Source organism: Rhinoraja longicauda, chromosome 1 (genome assembly GCF_053455715.1).
Source record: "Rhinoraja longicauda isolate Sanriku21f chromosome 1, sRhiLon1.1, whole genome shotgun sequence".
NCBI classification, from domain to species: Eukaryota; Metazoa; Chordata; class Chondrichthyes; order Rajiformes; family Arhynchobatidae; genus Rhinoraja; species Rhinoraja longicauda.
Window position 1 is genome coordinate 92,015,734 of NC_135953.1, and position 24,197 is coordinate 92,039,930.

Below are 24,197 nucleotides of genomic sequence, written 5' to 3' on the forward strand. Positions count from 1 at the left end.
CTCGCCCCGCCGCTGTACTCACCCCGCCTCGCCGCTGTACTCGCCCCGCCTCGCCGCTGTACTAGCCCCGCCTCGCCGCTGTACTCTCCCCGCCTCGCAGCTGTACTAGCCCCGCTTCGCCGCTGTACTAGCCCCGCTTCGCCGCTGTACTCACCCTGCCTCGCCGCTGTACTCACCCCGCCTCGCCGCTGTACTCTCCCCGCCTCGCAGCTGTACTAGCCCCGCTTCGCCGCTGTACTCGCCCCGCCTCGCCGCTGTACTAGCCCCGCCTCGCCGCTGTACTCTCCCCGCCTCGCAGCTGTACTAGCCCCGCTTCGCCGCTGTACTCACCCTGCCTCGCCGCTGTACTCACCCCGCCTCGCCGCTCTACTCGCCCCGCCTCGCAGCTGTACTCGCCCCACCTCGCCGCTGTACTCGCCCCGCTTCACCGCTGTACTCACCCCACCTCGCCGCTGTACTCGCCCCGCCTCGCAGCTAGCCTGGCCTCGCCTCGCCGCTGGCCCAGCCTCGCCGCTGTACTCACCCCACCTCGCCGCTAGCCTCGCCTCACCTTGCGGCTGTACTTGCCTCGCCGCTGGTCTCACCTCACCTCGCCGCTGGTCTCGCCACGCCGCTGGCCTCGCCTCACCTCGCCGCGGAGCGTGAGGCCCGTTGATGTTGAGAGGGGATGGGGGGAGGGGGTTAGGGTGCGGGGGAGGGGGGCAGTGAATTGGGGGGAGGGAGTGGGGGTCGGGCGGGTGGAGGAAGGGAGGGAGAAGGGAGGGGGAGTGTGGGGGTGGGCGTGGAGTGGATTTGGTGGGAAGGGGGGGGAGGGGTGGGGGAGAGTAGGGGGGGGTGGGGGCGGAGTGGGGAGAGGGGGGTGGGAGGGAGTAGGTTTGGGAGGCACATGGACTGCTGTGATTTGCTGTTGAAGACCACTGGAGCAAGTATGTCTTCAATTAAATTAAGTATGTGCAGTTTTTTAAATGAAACTCTTCATAACTTAGTCATACATTTTATGACCATTGTTCTTTTATTCAATACCAAGAGAATTGGGATGTGTACGGAAAAAGCAAAATAGAAAAAAACAAAACAATTGTTTTTTTGTTGTAAAAAGTATTTCTGTTCAATAACCTTTCTATAATAGTAGAATATACTCATGATAAGCCTGACATTGTACATGTAGTCCAAGAACTACAGACTGTTGGAAATAATAGTAATTTTTCACACATGAATGTAGCGCAACGCGTACACGCATTTGGCGTGCATACTTTTTTTTGCTGAAAAGTTGCATAACGCGCCATATTATGAATTTTGATGTAAAATTCTGAATTTTGGACATCAAAATTCTGAATTTGTGAAATCAAATGTTGGGAGGTCTGATTGGAGGGACGTACAGGAAGTGCTGCCTCACAAAGGCAACTGACATTATTAAAGGCCCACACCATCCTGGCCAGGTTCACATCTCTCTGTTACCATCGGGGAGAAGATACAGGAGCCCGAGAGCACTTACCTCCAGTTTCAAAGATGATTAGTTCCCATCAACTATCAGGCTCTACAACCACACTGCACAACTGTACCTCAGCACTGACCCACTATGGACTTTGTATAACATATAACATCAGTATAAGTATCTACGTACTTTGGCTGACACTATTATGGTCTGGTTACCTGGTATAATTGATAATTTATTATATTATTTATTGTATTTGTTCTGTTAATGTGATTGAAAACTCCAGCAAGTAAGAACGTCATTGTTCCGGTCCTGGTGCATCTCGATTCTTGACATTCTTTATGGCTCTGGGTAAATATCGTGGCCAACGTTCTCCCATCGTCTTATCAGATTCTCAAAATCTGATCCAGATCTACATTATTTTCTCAATGATCCCATGCAACACTTTTTTGTGACAGTACCTACTGGAGCAGGGCATTGCATATGTGTACCAGCCCTTCTTTGTCTACAAAATAAAGCACTCTTGGCCCATCCTTAAGAGGATACCTTCTCTTGGAGGATAGAGGTCCTGGATGTAGAAAGAGCTGTCAAAGCCTCTGAGTTGTTGCTGTTTAACATTGACAGTGCTATTAAATGTCAAAGGGTGATGCTTGTTGGAGATTGACAGATATTTCTGGTATAAGTCACACAAAAATGCTGTTTCCTACTTCTCAGTTCAATCCTGAAAAGTTACTCAGGCCTTACAATAGGTTGAGTCTTCATCACCAGAGGGATAGAGAATGTAATTTACTTAACTTCCGTCCGCATCCCAAGCATTGAGTAGAAAATTTGGGAAGTCATGTTACAGCTACATAAAACCTTTCGGCCACATTTGGAGTTCTGGTTGCCGCACCAAAGAAAGGATATGGAAGCTCTGTAGATGAAGTAGAAAAGGATCAACAGGATGTTTCCTGGATTGTAGTTTTTTTAACTAAGAAGAGGTTGGACCAACTTAGATTGTCTTCTCTGGAGCATCGGAGGCTGAAGGACGATGTGATAGAAGTATAGACAATTATGAGAGGCATATTTGGGATAATTCCAGGGAATCATTTTCTCATGGTGCAAACATCAAATACTCGAGCGAATAAGTTTAAAATGAGATGGAGAAAGTTTGAAGGAAATTTGTGGGGCAAGTCATTTGAATACAGAATGTGGTAGGTAGCTAGAATGCCCTTCAGGTGGATATGATAGCAATATTTAAAAGGCATTTATCAAACACATGAACCGATATAAAATATTGGGGTGCAGACCATTTGCAGATTAGATTGTTGGTTAGATTGAAATCATGGTTGGCACAGACATGGTGGGCCAAAGAGCCTGTCGTTGTGCTGTGCCTGTTCTACATTCAATGGTTATAACCCCCAACTTCTCTATGCTGCTCCTGGATTCCAAGATGCCCAGCCCATGTGCCACAAACACTTCAAGAGAACAGTTAAACATTTCATTGTAAAGACAATACATTTACAGGTCCATTTGTGACATACTGTTAACCTTTGGGTTTTGAGATTATGGTTATTCCTGCATTTTTGGTGAGGAACTCAAGCCTGCAACTCAGTGGCGTATTTTAAGGAGATTGTAATATTCTTTTATGCATGATACTAATATCCTATGAGCAATGGTGTGGGACACCTACTAAATGTTCATACAGGTCATACATCATGAATCTAATAGCTGTTTTTCTTAAGTGAAATAACTCTCTGGATTGATTTGTACCACTCCAGAGGTTCAATCAGGTTCGTCTCAAAGATTGCTGCTCTTGCATTGTTTATTAATGATTATAAAATTGTAAACAGTTCATTAAAGCACTGTCTGGTTCAATTCAGTTATGGTTTTTTTTCCAAAGTTTCCTTCTTGTTGGTCATTTATGACTTAAGTATTCCTATAACTGCCCTGCAGCTGCACAATTTAAAATACTTGCACTTTCATCTGCACCCTCTGCTCAGGAACAATTTGGATGCTGAATGCTAATCCTGCTTCCAGTCACCACTAAGGCATGGTAGTGATCTACACTATCATTTCAGAACCTGGAAACTGCTGCTGCTGGAGGTGGACTTGGAATCAAGAATATGCTAGCGTTGCAGAGGGAGGAGGCACAGAAGGGCCCATTACAAAAGATTTTATCAGTCTTCAGGGCCCTCTTGGGCCTTTCAAGGGCCAATCTTGACCTCTTGAAAGGGCAATGTCTAAGAAGGGTCAGGTTTATCGAGGCAGCTGTCACAAAGATTTGTGGCCTATGCTCCAGGTTTGCACAGTGCTGAAACCTTTTGCCAGTCAAGGTCACTTACATTCAACTTCCTACATTTGGGATATTTCCAAGCGGATGCAGCCTATCAATGGCATATTTCACTGTTGACTGCAAAGTACAGTGTTACTGTGTTTTATAATTGCTCAGAGAAGAAATAACATATTCTGCCTTTCCATTTGACCAGATGAGCCAGGCCCCACCTGAGAATTTGTTGACAATAGTAGCCTACACAAAGCTCTGGCTATTATACACATCTTTCCTGCTAAACCCAGAATGTAACATCTGGTTTCTCATGGCAGTATATTCTCTGTAACCACAAGGACATCATAGATGAATACTGGTCTACTCAAATAGCTGTTTAGCTGTCTGCAAGTACCTTCCCATTAGAGTGACATGTTTTGTCATGGTTGGCTGCATCCTGCCCAACTCAGCAAACAGAACGTTGGTGAGGAAATGTGTAGGCTCCAACAGATGCTGGTTTAAACTGAAGATAGACACAAAAAGCTGGAGTAACTCAGCAGGTCAGACAACATCTCTGGAGAAAAGGAATAGGTGATGTTTCGGATCTCGACATGAAACGTCACCTATTCCTTTTCTCTGCAGATGGTGGCTGACCTGCTGAGCTACTCCAGCTTTTTGTGTCTATTTTTGGTGAGATAATCCAGAACTTGAGAAGGAGGGGATGATGGAGCAGGAAACAGGATGATTAGGGAAGATGAAGAGAATGAACGAGATTACTAGGCATACTGAGCGAACGTTCAACGATGTACTCAAAGCTTCCTTAAAGAAGAGCAGAAGTAATATTCAGAATCATAAGGCCACATACTGGGAACATAGAGCCTCTGCACAAGCACTACACTACCTCACCAGCTATTCACCCACCCATTCCCTGAGCCTCTACCTGCCCCATCTGTAAAAGAGTCTCCATTTTCTACATTGGCCTCATTAGCCACTTCAGAGTCCATAAAACCGGAGTGAAATCAAATCGTACTTGATACCGGGGGATTGCCTAAAATTAGGAGGAGTGACCGAGCTGGTGCTTAGTAGGGAGCGATGCAGTGTTGTAGGGTGCCTTTGAAGATGCTACATGAGCTACACACTTTGTGGTCCTTTTTCTGTTTCACCTCCTCATTTGAAACCTTGGAGCGTTTTGATTTTCAGTGAGTATGTGGGAGGGGGAGCTGATGCCGGAGTATTCATAATACCGCAGCTAAAGGCAGAACATATATGTTACACATTTAGGTTGTTATGACCTCACCTCCAGGTATGTGATATAATCACAAAATAATTTAGGAGTCCCTTGTGTTGGGGTGCCTCTCCTGGATGTCAGTTACACCATCTATCACTAACTCCTTCTGGCATCTCATGCGATAGTTTAAAGAAAATATTGGATTCGTTTATTTTAGAGATACAGTGCGGAAACAGGCCCTTCGGCACATCGAGCCCATGCCGACCTGCGATCCCCGCATATCGTACATGTTAGGGACAATTCAAAAATTTACCAAGCCAATTAACCTAAAAACCTAAACATCTTTGGAATGTGGGAGGAAACCGGAGCACATTGGGGAAAACCATGCAGGTCACGGGGATAATGAACAAACTCCATACAGACAGACAGCACCCGTAGTCAACTATATTGCTATGCCACCATACCGCCCTAAATTTGTTCCACCAAAATCTCAAAATTTCTACCTGTAAATCTGGGAACTAGGGGAATCTACCTGTAAATCTGGGCATGCCCCTTTAAGAACTTGAGTCCTGATATCTCGGTTGGGCAGTCAGTTATCGGTAGCTATGCAAAATTACAATAGGTAGACACAAAATGCTGGAATAAAGGGCCTGTCCCACTTAGGCGATTTTAAGGCGACTGCCGGTGACTAGGCTGTCGCCGACAGTTCGCCGGGGTGTCACGGGCATGACTATGAGGATTCTTCCAAGAATCGTAGTGGATCTCGGCACGTCGCTGAGAAATCATCCGGAGTGAAATTTCTCGGTGACAGCTGGCTAGTCGCCAGGTATCGTTGCTTATTGCGGGCGCTGTCACATGCTGTCCCCAGGTTTGCTAGTTTCTCTGAGATGCATTTAGAAGCACATAATATTAAAATAAGAAAAGTAATTTCAAGATACCATAAAATACTTGTGTTTAAACAATTTATTTACCGTCAGGACATTTGACAGGTAGATTGGAGGCGACAGTTTGACGGTCAGGTAAGCGTGGGGATTTTTGCGATGTTTATGGCCATCAGCGATCACATTTAAAGTGGGCTCCAAACCCAGATATGCAACCCAGAAACCAGATATGTATCTCCCGTACATTTTCAAAGAATGCCCACACACTTTACACAAAAATCCATTTAACCACTTTTAAAATTAAATTTTTTAATACTGCCATTAGCAAACTGGAAGTCAATCCAGTTTATGCCTTCTTACCGTGAAACTTGGATTTAAGTAACCCATACAAGATGTTATAGTTCAAAACTCTCAAGTACTTACCGACTTGTCAGTGATTTCAGCGAAAATTATGACACCGGCGAAGCATTGACAGCGTGGGAAATTCGCGATGTTTCCGAAGATGGTGTAATCTCGACCTGACCACATTGTCGTGGTCATTGTCGTCGGGTAAAATAAAATTTTGGCAATCTGCTACGACTTTGACAGTCGCCAGCAGTCGCCTAAAAAATCGCCTAAGTGGGACAGGCAGCATCTGGGAGAGAAGGAATGGGTGACGCTGCGCTGGTCAAGAAGGCGCAGCAACGACTGTTCTACCTGAGAACACTGAAAAAGTCTGGTCTACCCCAACAGCTGCTGACGACCTTCTACCGCTGCATCATAGAGAGCATCCTAACACATGGCATCCCTGTGTGGTATCTCAGCTGCACGGAGGCAGAGAGGAGAGCTCCAGCGGGTAGTCCATAGAGCTCAGAAGACTATCGGAACACAGCTACCAGCCTTGGAGGACATCTACAACACACGATGCCTCAGAAAAGCCACCAGCATTCACAAAGACTCCTCACACCCCTGCAATAGTCTGTTCAAAATTCTACCATCAGGCAGACGCTACAAGGCCTTCTACGCCCGCACCTCCAGACTCAGGAACAGCTTCATCCCCAGGGCCATAGCTGCTATAAACCGGTCCTGCTGAGCCGGATGGTCACATCGCACAGTGAACCGGCACAGACCTACTTGAAATTTATACTGTTTTAAATCTGTTTCTAATTTTGTTTCACTGGGTTGTATAAATTTATACTGATTAGCTAATTAATTTATTGCATCATATGGAAGGCGCATTCCCAATCCTGTACAATGACAATAAAGATATATTGTATTGTATTGTATTGTATCTCTTCCGGCTCTCTGGCCCCTAAAGCCTTCAACCTTATCATTCCCCAGCCCCGCATGGCCCATTTTTACCTTCTCCCCAAAATCCACAAACAGAACTCTCCTGGCAGACCCATTGTTTCTGCCTGTTCATGTCCCACCAAATTAATTTCCACCTACCTCGACTCCATCCTATCCCCCCTGGTCCGATTCCTCCCTACCTATGTCCAAGACATCTCACATGCTCTCCGTCTCCTCAATAACTTCCGGTTTCCAGTCCCCCAGTCACTCTACACCTCCATCCCCCACCAGGAGAGTCTTAAAGTCCTCCGTTTCTGTCTCGACCGCAGAACCAGCCAATTTCCATCTACGAATACTCTCCTCCACCTAGCAGAGCTGGTCCTTACCCTCAACAACTTCTCCTTTGAATCCCACTTCTTCCAAATCCAAGGCGTAGCTATGGGCACTCGAATGGGCCCTTGCTATGCCTGCCTCTTTGAAGGGTACGTTGAACATTCCCTGTTCCAGGCGTACACTGGGCCTATCCCCGAACTCTACCTCCATTACATTGATGACTGCATTGGTGCTACCTCTTCTCCCCATGCAGAACTCAATGACTTCATCAATTTCACCACTAATTTCCATCCTGCTCTTAAATATACTTGGACCATCTCCAACATCTCCCTCCCGTTTCTGGATCTCACCACCTCCATCATAGGAGACAGACTAGTGACCGGCATCTACTACAAACCCACTGACTCCAATAGCTATCTTGACTACACCTCTTCCCACCCTGTTTCCTGTAAAATCTCTATCCCCTACTCCCAATTCTGCCATCTACGCTGCATCATCGTCCAGGATGAGGTGCTCCATACGAGGGCATCGGAGATGTCCTCATTATTTAGAAAACGGGGGTTCCCCTCTTCCATTAAAATGAGGCTCTCACTCGGGTCTCCTCAATATCCCGCAGCTCCGCTCTTGCTTCCCCTCCTCCCATTCGTAACAAGGACAGATTCCCTCTTGTCGTTACCTTCCACCCCATCAGCCATCGCATACAACAAATTATCCTCCAACATTTCCGCCACCTCCAATGGGACACCATTACTGGCCACATCTTCCCATCTCCACTCCTTTCTGCTTTCCGAAGAGACCGTTCCCTTCGAAACTCCCTGGTCCATTCGTCCCTTCCCACCCCAACCACCCCCTCCCCAGGTACTGTCCCCTGCACCCACAGGAGATGGCAACACCAGTCCCTTTACCTCCCCCCTCGACTTCATCCAAGGACCCAAACAGTCTTTCCAGGTGAGACAGAGGTTCACCTGCATCTCCTCCAACCTCATCTATTGTATCCGCTGTTCCAGATGTCAACTTCTCTACATCAGCAAGACCAAATGCAGGCTCAGCGATCGTTTCGCTGAACACCTCCGCTCAGTCCGTCTAACCAAACTGATCTCCCAATGGCTCAGCATTTCAACTCCCCCTCCCATTCCCAATCTGACCTTTCTGTCCTGGGACTCCTCCATTGTCAGAGTGAGGCCCAGCGCAAATTGGAGGAACAGCACCTTATATTTCGCTTGGGCAGTTTACACCCCAGCGGTATGAACATTGACTTCTCTAACTTCAGGTAGTCCCTGCTTCCCCTCTCTATCCCCTCCCCCTTCCCAGTTCTCCCACTAGTCTTCCTGTCTCCGACTAAATCCTATCTTTGTCCCGCCCCTCCCCTGACATCAGTCTGAAGAAGGGTCTTGACCCACAACGTCACCCATTCCTTCTCTCCAGAGATGCTGCCTGACCTGCTGAGTTACCAGCATTTTGTGTCACCCTTCGATTTAAACCAGCATCTGCAGTTTTTGTTCCTACAAAATTACAATAGATGTTATCATTTGTGGATTTATGAAAAAAATTGCTTCTGCACTGATGCATGATTATAAAAGATGAGCACAATCCTTTGATTTCTTTTCGTCAGTGCTGTTACAGTACACCACAATGTTTCAATGCTCTGACTTTTGAGCAAGTTAATTTCTAGCCCCACATTTCCATGTAGCTGGAAAGATTTATTTCTCCTTAAAAACGGACAGCTGGGAATTTCCAAGTAGCTACAACTACTATTTGATTTTAGTTGTTTCTATTTAGTTCATTGTATGCACTGGCCAACTGACAGAATTATTTAAAAGGCACAGGCCAAACTGTTCACTAACAATTTTATAAATTGTTACCATGCTTCAGGGTCAGGCTAAGTTTTGAATACTGCTGTGCAAGATCTGTGAGTCCTTTAAAAATAATTGTCTTATGAAGCACAGAACAATGAAAGCAGCTTAGTACCGATTTAAATAACTTTTCCAAATACTTAGGAGAAATCTGCAAACTCAGTTCCCTTTGGTCAATCTCTACAGTGAATGGGAAGATATTTAATTTACTTCCAAATTACAAGGAAACCAGTTCTTGTACAAACATCATTTTTCACAGAGTGCTCTGGCATCAAATATAATTAGACTTTTTCTCTTTTCAGCTGGCAGACGCCACCTTTCACTTCAGCTCTGAGATTTCTAGGCTGCAACTATCATTTATTTGGCCAGATTCCTACTTAGAATTTGGAACCTCTTGCCTTCCTCTTTGCACAATCCTGGCACGGTCACTACTCTCACATTTAGTTTCTGCACCAGCCTCGGTATCTACATTGTAAATCAATTGTTATGAATAGTTCTGATTATCACATATTGATCATTGTTTATTCCCTGAGGGAGGTTTGTTCTTTGTGCATTTTAATTACTCTTGAATAGATATGGTAACTTAGTTGCACTGAAGAAAGACAGTTAGGATATTAAATACAGATAGACATAATTTAGATAGTCCCTCTGTCCTTCCCTTCCCCTCCCCCTTCCCAGATCCCCCTCTATCTTCCTGTCTCCACCTATATCCTTCCTTTGTCCCGCCCCCCTGACATCAGTCTGGAGAAGGGTCTCGACCCGAAACGTCACCCATTCCTTCTCTCCCGAGATGCTGCCTGACCTGCTGAGTTACTCCAGCATTTTGTGAATAAATAGACATAATTAGAGACTGTTACCAGTTTCTTGTACATAGAATTTAGAACATGAATACAACTGCAGATGTTGGTTGAAAATGAAGGTAGGCACAAAATGCTGGAGTAACTTCAGACTGAAGGGTCCCTTTCTTCAGACTGAAGGGTCTCGACCCGAAACATCACCCATTCCTTCTCTCCAGAGATGCTGCCTGTCCCGCTGAGTTACTCCAGCATTTTGTGTCTACCACATGAATACAACTGTTTGGCCCAAACAATCAATGCTGATATTGCTAGCCTCTTCTCACTTTAGATCATCTTACACCATCAGCAACACTTTCTTCACCTTTAGATCACCTCACACCATCAGCAAGACTTTCTTTCCCCCTCATGAGCTTATGGACATTCCCCTTTAGGCTTCCATATCTGAAAAATGTAGCGCACAGCTTCAGGAAAGAAGGGTCTCAACCAGAAACATCACCCATTACTTCTATCCAGAGATGCTGCCTATCCCGCTGAGTTACTCCAGCATTTTGTGTCTAGCTTCAGGACCAGTTTGTTCCCAACAACCATCAGGCTTTTGAACGCTACTAAGTCCAACTAAACTCTAACCTACGAACTGCCTTGATTACACTAGCGACTTGCGGCTTCTTTTTGTCTTTGGACTATGTCATTTGTTTGTTTTTATATATGGGACTTCAATTTGTTGTTTATTATGGGGATTACAGTACTATGTTTACATATATGGGCAGTACAGTGGTGCAGTGGTAGAGTTGCTGCCTTACTGGATAACTGGTCTTAATGACTACAGGCCTGTCGCACTGACCTCTGTAGTCATGAAGACCTTTGAAAGACGTGCTGGCCCAGCTGAAAAACATCACAAACCCCCTGCTAGACTCCCTGCATATAGGACCAATAGATTGGTGGATGATGCAGTCAATCTAGGCCTGCACTTCATCCTCCAGCACCTAGACCACAAGGGGACCTATGCCAGGATTCTGTTTGTGGACTTTAGCTCTGCTTTTAACACCATTGTGCCAGAGCTACTTCAAACTCTCCCAGTTGACTGTGACTGAACCCCTCTGTCAGTGGATCATCAACTTCCTGACGGACAGGAAGCAGCATGTGAGGCTGGGAAAGCACATCTCGGACCCGCAGACCCTCAGCATAGGAGCTCCACAAGGCTGCGTACGCTCCCCTCTCCTTTACTCTCTCTACACCAACGATTGCACCTCCACAGACTCCTCTGTCAAGCTCCTCAGGTTTGCGGATGACACTACCCTGATTGGACTGATCCAGGATGGGGAGGAATCTGCCTACAGATGGGAAGTGACACAGCTGGCGTCCTGGTGCCAACGCAACACCCTGGAGCTCAATGCTCTCAAGACAGTGGAACTAATTGTAGACTTTCGAAGAGATCCCCCTCCCCTCCCCCCACTCACCATCAACAACACCATAGTCACATCTGTGGAGTCATTTAAGTTCCTTGGAACCATCATCTCCAGGGACCTTAAATGGGGGGCCACCATCGACTCCACAGTCAAAAAGGCCCAACAGAGGATGTATGTCCAGCGGCAACTAAAGAAACACAATCTTCCACAGGCAATGATGGTCCAATTCTATACTGCTGTCATTGAGCCCGTCCTCAACTTCTCCATCATGGTCTGGTTTGGCTCAGCTGCCAAGCACGACATCCGGAGGCTGCATCGGATCGTTCGCATAGCTGAGAAGGTTGTTGGCTGCAACCTTCCCCTCATTGACGAACTGTACACTGCAAGGGCCAGGAAGCGAGCGGGCAAGATCATCTCCGACCCCTCTCACCCTGGCCACAACCTCTTCGAAGCACTTCCTTCTGGAAGGCGACTCCGGACTGTCAAAGCAGCCACAGCCAGACATAAAAACAGCTTTTTTCCACGAGTGATAGTTCTACTCAATAACCAAAGTCTGTAGTCTCTTTTTTGCTCTGGTTTATTTTCACCCACATGTTTAGACCGTAATGGTGTATCGTTATTGTTTTGATGTGTTTATGCTTTATTCTTAATTGTTAACTGTATGTTTGTGTTGTCATTTGTGAGCGGAGCACCAAGGCACATTCCTTGTATAAGCATACTTGGCCAATAAACTTATTCATTCATTCATTCATTCATTCATTACAGCATCAGAGATTCGGGTTTGATCCTGATTATGGGTGCTGTCTGTATGGAGTTTGTATGTTCTCCATGTGATTGTGTGGGTTTTCTCTGAGTGCTCTGGTTTTCTCCCATACTCCAAAGACATACAGGTTTGTAGGTTAAATGGCTTCCGTAAATTGTAAATTGTCCCTAGTGTACAGGATAGTGCTAGTGTACGGGGTGATCATTGGTCGGCCCGGACCCAGTGGGCAGAAGGGCCTGTTTCCACGCTGTATCTCTAAAGAACATAAAGAATAAAGGATATCTGTTGTGTTACTGCAACTAAGAACTTCAATGTTCCTTTTTGGGACATAAGACAATAAAACACTCTTGATGTCACTCTCCTCATCTGTTCTACAAAATAGCAAGTTCCACACAATGCCACTAAATGGGGAAAGAAGTGTATTTTGAATTATTTAGTGAATTAATTATTGCATTAAGAATAGGTTAAAACATAAAAGCCTTTTTTGGTTTATAAGAAAATGACTGTTCACAATAGACAACAGACAATAGGTGCAGGAGGAGGCCATTCGGCCCTTCGAGCCAGCACCGCCATTCAATATGATCATGGCTGATCATTCTCAATCAGTATCCCGTTCCTGCCTTCTCCCCTGCCTTCACGACCAATGTGAGTTTCCACTGGGAGATTAAAGTAAACAAGGAATGATTGCAGATTTGAATTAATATTTACGCAATTGTGTGTACTACACTACCATAACAGATAATTGCTGCAATATGAAAGCATTAGCTGATAATCCATTTTTCACCCCCACACATTAAATGGATAATATGGTTAATTCTAAATTTTATTCAACAGCAACCAATCCATTTATTTTCAGTGAATTATTGGAATTTGTTTAAAATTTTAATCATGTGATAAAGAAGCATTCAGAAGAATCCTAAAATCTTTGTTATTAATCTCAAGAAAATTTGATCACAGCTTTTCCATTTCATATTAAATATTCATTTCTCCAGACTATTTTATGGAATTTGGCAGAAAAGCCATTTTGTGCAGAATGCAAAAAAGTAAATATTTCTTAATTGAGTACAGATGAGCAGGATTCCTTACTGCAGTTATCTTCACTGTAAAATCATTTAAAAGATTTTGGGTGATAGAATGGGAAATTAAGCTTATTACAGGATCAAAAATTAAACTGCTGAGTTCCTCGGGCAGTCAGCATCTATGGAGGGAAATGGACACGCAATGTCGGGAGACTGATAGGAGTAGGGGAAAGAGAGCTGAAAAAGTGAGTTAGAGGTTGGTCAAATCTTGGCAAATGATATGTGGATAGGGGTGAGGGTGGGGGGAAGGTGATTACAGATGGATGGAGTAAGTGATAAAGACTGGAAGTGGAAAGGAGACAAAAGGGTGTAAGATGTGGAAGAAGAGGTGGAGTCATAATGTAGAGCCAGAGGGAGGAATATAGGTGGAAGAAGGTGGGGGAGGGGAAATAGGGGGCATAAAAGGGAAATATAGGATTCGGGGTGAATGAGGTTACAAAGGAGGGAAAAGGAGTAGTGCAACTGGGGTAATGGAAGATGGTGGGGAAATATGTGCACAGTAGCTCGGGCAGGGAAAGGGAGGGGAGGAGGGGTATGGGGGCCATACTTGAAATTGGAGAATTCAATGTTCCTTGTTGGGTTGTAAGCTATCCAAGCGGAATAAAACATGCTGATCTTCCATTTGCAAGGGGGTTTACTCTAGCAATTGAGGAGTCCAAGGACAGAAAGGTCAGACTGGGAGGGGGAGGCAAAATGCTTAGCAACCGGGAGATCTAGCAGGCCTTGGTGGCCAGAGCACAAGTATTCAACAAAATAGTTGCCGAGTCTATGCTTGTTATCGCTGATGTAAAGGAGGCCACTTAGGGAACACCAAATGCAGTAGACAAGATTGGCAGAAATGCGTGTAAACCTTTGTCACGCCTGGAAGGGCTGCTGCAGTCTCTGGATGTAAGTGAGAGAGGAGGTGTGGGGACAGGTGTTACATTCCACTACGGTTGCAGGGTAAAGTGCCTGAAATGAGAGTCAGTTGGATGGGAAACAAGGAATTGCAGAGGGAGTGATCTTTATGGAAAGCAGAAAGATGTGGGAACGGGAAGATGTGTCTGGTGGTGTGAGATTACATTGAAGATGATAGAAGTGTCATGAGAGCAAAAAAGCAGAACATGAGACATGGGTGCGGGTCGATCCCCATCAGTGGGATGAAACGACGTTTACCAGAAAAAGAGGACTTGGGTGTTCTAGAGTGGAAGGTCTCATCTTTGGAGCAGATGTGGCCAAGCCAGAAAAATTGAGACTGAGGATGGTGCTTTTACAAGACGTATGGTGGGCAGATATGTAGTCAAGGAAGCTTGGGGAGTATCTGGATTTGTAGTAGACCACAATCGATAGATTGTCCCCTGTGATGGGAACAGAGAGAACGAGAAAGGGGAGAGAGATGTTAGATATAGCCCAGGGCATTCACAGCAAGGGCATTGAGTATAGAAGTTGGGATGTTATGTTGCAGTTGTACAAGAACATTGGTGAGGCCAAACCCGCAGTAATGTGTTCAGTTTTGGGGGGAGGAGAGAGTGGGGGAAAGGGGGGTGATGGGGAATGGGGGGTGGTGGAGAGTGCGAGTGGGGGTGGGAGGGAGAGTGGGACTGGGGAGGAGGGCAGGGTGGGGTGTGGAGGAGGGAAGAGTGGGGGTGGGGTGGAGGAGGGGTGGTGGGGAGGGGAGAGCAGGGGTGGGGGGAAGGACGGGTGGTGGTGGGGGGATGAGAAAGTGGGGGTGGGGGGAAGGGGGACAGTGGGGGTCAGGGAAGATGGGAGAGTGGGGGGTCGGAAGGGGAGGGGGGAAAAGGGGGATTGAGTGGGGGGTTGAGGGTGCTACATCAATACAGGAGAGGCTTTTTGGGTCCAGGGTTCCTCGGTCACACCCTCTCCCCTTCAGGGGAGGGGGAATAGGGGTGGGGAGGGGGGAATGGGGGTGGAAGCAGGGCTGGGGGGAGTGGGGAGGGGGGGGATTGAGGGGGAAGGGGGAATAGGTGTGGGGAGGGGGGAAGTGGGATGGAGGTAGGGCAGCGGGGAGTGGGGTTGGAGACAGGGGAGGTGCAAGTGGGGGTGGGGTGGGGGCATGGAATGGGTCAGTGGAGGGAGGGGAGATAAGGGGGATTGAGTGGGGGGGTTGAAGGTGCTACACCAATACAGGAGAGGCTTTGGTTCCAGGGCTCACTCACTGACACCTTCTCCCCTTGCCTTTTCCCCCTCTATGAGGAATGGGCCCAACGGGTCCACTTGGTCTATAAAATTAAAACTCAGATCTTGTACATGTGTATATATATATATGAAATTTTGAAATCTGAGATTTGGTTGTGGACATGTGGACCTACAGTCAAAACAGTAAACCATAGCGCCACAATTTTAGCACCACCTTAACCACCACTGTCCTGGCGGCTGTTAATAACAAGTCTTATTTAAATTGGTCTTATATTTTTTAAGTTAGAGATTTTAAAGTTTCAAAATTTCATTTCTACCCAAATTCTTCAAAGTTCCCTGTGTATGACGTCACCATAGGGCACGCACAACCTCTCTCCTCACTCGACCGAACAAGATGGCCGCCGTTAGCGGGACCATCCGCCCACAGCCAGTGGCTCCCTCTCCTCTCTCCCCTCGTCCCTCTCCTCTCTCCCCTCGCCCCTCTCCCCTCGCCCCTCTCCTCTCTCCCCTCGCCCCTCTCCCCTCTCCTCTCTCTCACACCCGGGGGACACTCCGAGCAGGAGGGAGATGGTCGGACTGATGGTCCACTGATCCTTCCCATCCGTCCCGTCAACCCATGGTTTCCTCCAGTCCCCGCTCCCGTCCGGGCCCAGCGCCCCGCACCATCGCCACAACACAAGCCCCAGGGGGCAGCTTCTTCTCCTCCTCCTTCAGCGGCCGCTTCCACCGACAGCGTCGTCGACGAGGGCCGCTTCCACCGACGGCCCTGTCACGACTCCAGCAAAATGGCAGCCGCTCTCCTCCTCCTCCTCACGCTCCGCCATCTTGTGTGTGCCTTCCACCGCCGTGCCACCAGCCTCGAGTAGTCCCAGCTTGGCCGGGCCGCTGCAGCGCTGTCCGCCTCCCACTTCTGCTGGGTCCTATCCGCCGCGGTGTCCACCTCGTGTAGTCCCAGCTCGGCCGGGCCACAACCGCCGCCGCCCACCTCGAGTGGTCCCAGCTCCCGCCAGCCCAGCTGCCGCCGCCCGCCTCGAGTAGTCCGGTGCTCCCTCCTCCTCCCTGCACGCATGGCCAGTGGTAAGTGGCTTTCGCCGCCAATGGGTCCATGGAGGGGAGTGGGCGTGGGGGCCGATTGGGTGGAGGGGAGGGTGGGGAAAGGGGGGGTGGGGTAGTGTGAGTGGGGGGTTGGGGGAGGAGAGAGTGAGGAGGAGGGGTGGGGAGGAGGGAGAGGGTGGGGGGGAGGAGAGAGTGAGGGTGGGGGTGGAAAGAGGCTGGAGAGGAGGGCAGGGTGGGGAGGAGGGAAGAGTGGGGGTGGGGAGGAGGTGGGGTGGGGGGAAGGGGGACAGTGGGGGTGGGGAGCAGTGGAGGAGGGTGGTGGTGGGGGAAGAGAGAGTGGTGGTGGGGAGGAGGAGGATGGGTGTGGGGAAGGGGGACAGTGGGGGTGGGGGGCAGTGGAGGAGGTTGGTGGTGGGGGAAGAGAGAGTGGGGTGGGGTACAAGGGGACATTGGGAGTGGGGAAGAGGGGAGAGTGGGGGAGGAAAGGTTGGGGGGAAAAGGGGGGGAGGGTGGGGGAAGGGGGGTGGGGGAGAGTGAGAATGGGGGTGGGGAAGGAGAGAGAGGGGGAGGAGGGGGAGGGTGGGGAAGGAGAGAGAGGGGGAGGAGGGGGAGGGTGGGGGGAGGAGAGAGTGGTGGTGTGGGGAAGAGTGGGGTTGGGGAGGAGGGTAGGTTGGGGTGGGGTGGAGGGAAGAGTGGGGGTGGGGTAGAGTGGGGTGCAGGCAGGGAGTGTGGTGGTTGGGGGAGGGGGAAATAGGGTTGGTGAGGGGGGAATGGGGGAATAGGGGTGGAGGCAGGGCTGGGGGAGTGGTGGTAGGGACAGGGGAGGGGCAAGTGGGGGTGGGGTAGGTGGGATGAAGTGGGTCAGTGGGGGGAGGGGGATTGAGTGTGGGGGGTTGAAGGTGCTACACCAATACAGGAGAGGCTTTGGGTCCAGGGCTCACTCAGTCACACCCCCTACCCTTCCCTTCCCTGTTCCCCCTCTACGAGGAATGGGCCCAACGGGTCCACTTGGTCTAGTTCTTTAGAACACTGGCGGCGTGACCTTACACAGGTGTATAAAATCATGATTGACGTTGATCGGGTGAATGCACACAGTCTTTTTACTAGGGGGTTGAAAAGCAACAACTAGGTTTAGAGTGAGAAGGGAATGATTTAATTTGACCTTTTCAAAGACATTTTGGACAGGTACATGGATAGGAACGGTTTAGAGTGATATGTCCCATACCCAGGCAAATGGGACGAGCTCAGATGGGCATTTGGTCCATGGATCAGTTGGAACGAAGGGCCATTTTCCGAGCTGTATGACACTTTTCTTTCAGCTGGCTTTCACGTTTAATTGGGTGAGTTGTCTCTTTTCTGCGTAAATTGTAATATTGAGCCTTCTTTTTTTCTTATGTGAATCCAGCGTCATCTGTGAGGGTTCAGCCATATGTGAGACATTGCTTCATTGCGAACTGATTTGCACATCATTGAGCTTCATTTTCATGTCATAATCATAATAAATCATAATCGTACTTTATTAGCCAAGTATATTTTGCAACATACGAGGAATTGAATGTCTAGTCTATTGCTGCCAAGCTAGATGGTAGTTTTGACTATTTGATCAGTCTGTAATTTGCCTTATTCCCTGAAGATCATCTGTAATGGTGTTCTAGCATTTTTATAATTTGTCAACACATTAAATGGTTTGTGTTGGCAAATGCCAATATTGAAGTAAAATGCAAGAAATGCCAAGAGCATTTTGCAGGAACAATTCAGTCATTTGGTTTCATTTAAAGCGTATCCAAAACAACTTAACAGCTTTTGACTGAATTCGAGTATAATACAAATTATTGAATAACAGAGCACCATTTTTGATTTATTTAAAAAATAATAATTTTGGAAAAAATATGTTTTATTCCAGGTTGACTGCACAGTAAATATTGATATTTTAGGTTTTTGCTGCATGTGTAATGAAGTATGAAATTTGTGTGCCACCATAATTTGTGTTTCTGAGCCATAAAAGGTGGAAACATTTGACAGCGGTTTCTTCAGAATGTCGAAAGAAAAGGGGAAGTATGTGATTGGTGGTGGAAACATATTATGTACATCCTCTGTCGAGGGCAATCAATTATCCGTTGTATGAAATGTAGTCAGTCAGGAAGGGAACATGATCGGCAGTTGGAACACAAGGGACTAACTACAGTGTCGGAAAGAACTGCAGATGTTGGTTTATACCAAAGATAGACACAAAATGCTGCAGTAACTCAGCAGATTAAGCAGCATCTCTGGAGAAAAGGAATAGGTTATGTTTCGGGTTGAGACTGAAGAATGTGTCTATCTGCGGGATTAACTAATTCATGTTTGCATGCTAATCTACTCTTTAAGTAATAAATGTTACGTAGATACTTGGATGAGCCAATGCGCATGGCGACTGCATGGTCAATATAATCCCGTTGAAATTGTGCTGATATATACTTCACTAGCCTTGTGCCTGTCTGCATCTGCCGGCATGCACCAAATTTAAACATGTGCCATCTGAATATGCATTGAATAATGTTGTGCAAACCCTGGGTACATCTGTGTGTAAAGACATTATATGGATGGAGGACCAGGAACCACTTTAGTGTCCGACATCAGCTGTGCTGTCGTTGCTGAATTACTTTACTAAGCAAACAAATACTTTGCATGGTATTTTAGAAGTTCTAACCTTGGGCTGTAAAATGGCAGGTCATTGGTTGAGTGTATATCTCACATTAGCACTTGATCCCATGATCTCTGGATTCAGAGGGAATTAGCTATATTTAGTCAAGACTGATGTCTCCACAATGGGCCAAATGGCTGCCTTCCAACCTATAACATTTTTGCCCTGCTGTCATTCAGTGATTTCTGAGTGTTGTAGCATGGCAGATTAGTAGAATAAAGACAAATCCAGGATATTCACGATTGTAATAAAAAAATGTGATTTTGAACGAAAATGAAATTAAAAGTAAGACTTTCTACAGTTTAACTTTCACAGGATTGAAATCAAGCCTCAAGAGGTTGAAACACTGCCTCTTTTCATTCATTTCCACTTCTTACCTGTTTTCCTCATCTCCACTCTCACCACTACTTGTGGACAGAACTAGAACAGAGCTCACTTAGTCTTTACCTTCCACCCGACCTGCGTCCGCATTTGATGAGTCATCTGTTGTAATTTTGTGCCAGCTTCAAAAAGATCCCACCAAACACACATTCCTCTCCCCATTCAAACATTTTGAAGAAACTGTTTTACTTCTGACTCCCTGGTCCACACTTCCACCTCCAACTACTACTTCCCGTCTTAACACATTCCCATGCAGTCGCAGCAGGCACACAATACCTGTCCTTTTAATTCAACCCTTCCCACTGTTAAGTGATGTAAAAGGTTGCTCCAGGTAAGCAGCAATTGCCTGGAACCTTTCCCAATGCAGTCTATAGTAGTCAGTGTTCACAAGGTGTCCACCTCTCCAATGGAGAATCCAAATGCAGGTTGGGTGAACACTTTGCGCAGCACCTGTACTCAGCATGGAGATGTGATGCAGAGCTTCCTATTGCCTGCCACTATATGCTCATCCCACTTCCACTCAGATCTTTCTGTCTGTTACCTACTGCGCTGTTGCAACAAAGCCCAATGCAAGCTTGAGGAACAGCACCTTATCTTTAGTCTGGACATTTTACAACCTACAGGAAACGATTCACCAAATTTAGATAACTCGCTTTCTTTCTATTTATATCAAGACTGCCCATTTTTATCTACCATACCAATTTTTGCATTTGTATTGTCGAGCCTGCTGAGCATGTAGGTTCCAGTAGGACAGATGGTGCAATCATTGAAGATGACATTACAATATTAGTATTACAATATAATATACAACATTACTCAGACAAAGAAATGTCTGCCTCTTAAAAGGACGAAATGACATGGCTTTCAGAGAAATTTCATTTGTTCCATTCAATATAATCCTCGCTCCCTCCCCCTATTTTCTCTGCTACTTCAATTTTTACTTGTTTGTCCATTTCTCAGTTCAGATAAAGCATTCTGGAACAAAAACATTACCTACTTCTCTTTCAAATGATGGTGCTGGTCTGCTGAGTTTTTAGGAACATAGGAACATAGGAAATAGGTGCAGGAGGAGGCCATTTGGCTCTTTGGGCCAGCACCGCCATTCATTGTGATCATGGCTGACCATCTACAATCAGTAACCTATGCCTGCCTTCTCCCCTTATCCCTTGATTCCATTAACCCCTAGAGCTCTATCTAACTCTCTTTTAAATTCATCCAGTGAATTGGCCTCCACTGCCTTCTGTGGCAGAGAATTCCACAAATTCACAACTCTCTGACTGAAAAAGTTTCTTCTCACCTCAGTTTTAAATGGCCTCCCCTTTATTTTTAGACTGTGCCCCCTGATTCTGGACTTCCCCAACATTGGGAACATTTTTCCTGCATCTAGCTTGTCTAGTCCTTTTATAATTTTATACGACTCTATAAGATCCCCTGTCATCCTTCTAAACTCCAGTGAATACAAGCCCAGTCTTTCTGATCTTTCCTCATATGACAGTCCCGCCATCCCGGTGATTAACCTCGTGAACCTACGCTGCACTGCTTCAATAGCAAGGACGTCCTTCCTCAAATTAGGAGACCAAAACTGCACACAATACTCCAGATATGGTCTCACCAGGGCCCTATACAAATGCAGAAGAGCCTCTTTGCTCCTGTACTCAAATCCTCTCGTTATAAAGGCCAACATGCCATTAGCTTTCTTCACTGCCTGCTGTAACTACACGCTTACTTTCAGTGACTGGTGTACAAGGACACCAAGGTCTCGTTGCACTTCCCCTTTACCTAATTTGACACCATTGAGATAATAATCTGCCTCCTTATTTTTGCCGCCAAAGTGGATAACCTCACATTTATCTACATTATACTGCATCTGCCATGCATCTGCCCACTCACTCAACCTGTCCAAGTCACCCTGTAACCTCCTAACATCCTGTTCACAGTTCATACTGCCACCTAGCTTTGTGTCATCTGCAAACTTGCTAGTTTTACTTCTAATTCCATCATCCAAATCATTAATATATATTGTAAATAGTTGTGGCCCCAGCACCGAGCCTCGTGGCACTCCACTCTCCATTCTGAAAAGGACTCGTTTATTCCTACTCTTGCTTCCTGTATGCCAACCAATTCTTTATTCATGTCAATACCCTACCCCCAATACCATGTGCTCTAATTCTGCTCACCAACCTCCCATGTGGGACCTTATCAAAGGCTTTCTGAAAGTCTAGATGCACTAAATCCACTGGCTCTCCTTCATCCATTTTACTTGTCACATCCTCAAAAAATTCCAGAAGAATAGTCAAGCAGGATTTCCCCTTTATATATCCATGCTGACTCGGACCAATCCTTTTACCGCTATCCAAATGCACCATTATTACTTCTTTAATAATTGACTCCTGCATCTTCCCCACCACCGATGTCAGGCTAACTGGTCTATAATTCCCCGTTTTCTCTCTTGCTCGTTTCTTGAAAAGTTGGATAACATTAGAAACCCTCCAATCTACAGGAACTGATCCTGAATCTATTGAACATTGGAAAATCATCACAAATGTATCCACGATTTCTAGAGCCACATCCTTGAGTACCCTGGGATGCAGACCATCAGGCCCTGGGGATTTATCAGCCTTCAGTCCCATCAGTCTACTCAATACTATTGTTCGCCTAATGCAAATTTCTTTCAGTTCCTCTTTCCCCCCTGATCATCTGTCCACTAGTACATCTGGGAGATTGTTTATGTCTTCCTTCGTGAAGACAAATCCGAAGTACCTGTTCAATTCTTCCGCCATTTCCTTGTTACCCATAAAATTTTCACCCATTTCTGCCTTCAAGGGACCCACATTTGTCTTTACTAATCTGTTTCATTTATCATATCTGAAGAAGCTTTTACTGTCCTTCTTTATATTTTTGGCCAACATCGCTTTGTACCTCATCTTTTCAGCTCGTATTGCCCTTTTTGCTATCTTCTGTTGTCCTTTGAAAATTGCACAATCCTCTGGCTTCCCGCTACTCTTTGTTAATTCCTTTTTGCTTTTTCAAACGTTTTCTATTTTTTATTTCAGATTTCTCCAGAAACTGCAGGTTTAAAAAAAAAATCCGATTTCACTTACTTTCTCTAAAGGATTGAGTAACTTGCTTAAAGTGAATGCAATGGTATACATGTTTCATCTTTGGTTTAAGTCTGATCTGAGCTTTTAGTTTAGGGATACAGCGTGGAAACAGGCCCTTCGGCCCACCGGGTCCGCGACACACATTAACACTATCCTACACCCACTAGGGACAATTTTTACATTTACCAAGCCAATTAACCTACAAACCTATACGTCTTTGGAGTGTGGGAGGAAACCGATCTCGGAGAAAACTCACGCAGGCGGGGAGAATGCACAAACTCCGTACAGACAGTTCACACTGCCACCCAGCTTTGTGTCAACTGCAAACTTGCTAGTGTTACTTCTAATTCCATCATCCAAATCATTAATATATATAATAAATAGTTGCGGCCCCAGCACAGAGCCTTGCGGCACGCCACTCCGCCATTCTGAAAAGGACCCGTTTATTCCTACTCTTTGCTTCCTGTCTACCAACCAATTGTCTATCCATGTCAATACCCTACCTCACCAACCTCCCGTGTGATACCTTATCAAAGGCTTTCTGACCTTATCATAGTTTTATCAGTAATTCCAAGTTTAACGACTGGACAAGAGAAGAAGGCAAATATTCCCTCTGCCTCATTCCCCCTAATTTGCATCGTAGTGAACATCTTTAGTTGTTTCTGACATTGGTGATCTTTGTAATCCTGACAAACAACCATTTATTAATCCTCACTTTACTGTTTCACAAACTTCCTTGACATTTTCTATCTAACTCTACCTGAGTTTTTGTTTCTTCCTATGGGGTGATTAAGGTTGTTTTGTGACAATAGAAGTGAGAGTAAATGTGTAAATGCGTTCTTAAGGAATTAGTGAAATCCAATATTCATTGGCCTTGACTAGATTATTCAGCCAAATGTGCTATGTTACAATAATTTTTAATGTAATGGAGCCTCTTTGTTATTTGATTTGTGTTAAATAAATGATTATGTATTTATCACTGTTCTTTGCTGCTTATGCAAACTTTTTCATTGACAGACACACTCGGAAGAGCGGCCATTCCAGTGTGAGGAGTGTAAGGCTTTGTTTCGAACTCCCTTCTCCCTGCAGAGACATCTACTGATTCACAACAGTGAGCATTTCCTTTCACAGTATCTGCTCCTTATTAACACTTTTAAAAGATTAATAGTGTTAGTTGTCATTTGTCAATGCCTTGAATTGAAATGATCCAAAATCCCTTTGGCCTTTTCAGCCCTCTCCTGGTTCAAACCCTTTGGTATAGTGGTTGAGCATCTTTGGGACTAGGCCAAGATCTGGCTTCTGGTACCTGTTTCTTTGGAGTAAATTCATCAGTCACAGAAGAAACGACCCCTGACATTGAATGATTGAAATCCCACACCGATTATTGTTGGGGGTGTTGGGTGGTTGTTGTGTCAGACTGTTTGGCAAAAAAGCCATTAAAATAACAAAAAATGTTCTAAGTGTTATTCATAAAACTGAAAAGTAAAAAAGTTTGTGCTAAACTTCATAACTTGGAATATTGTGTGTAGTCATGATATCCAAAACAACATAGTA

At 46.0% G+C, this 24,197-nt stretch overlaps 1 protein-coding gene across 3 annotated transcripts in view; it reads left to right on the top strand.

Moving 5' to 3' along the window:
• The window catches only part of prdm5 (PR domain containing 5), a 243,768-nt gene that overhangs the window by 104,354 nt on the left and 115,217 nt on the right, over positions 1-24,197 (top strand). For all 3 annotated transcript variants that reach the window (XM_078411286.1, XM_078411294.1, XM_078411303.1), the window contains one exon: positions 23,661-23,754. In XM_078411286.1, the coding sequence (XP_078267412.1) occupies positions 23,661-23,754 (94 nt within the window). The remainder of the gene's footprint in view (positions 1-23,660; positions 23,755-24,197) is intronic.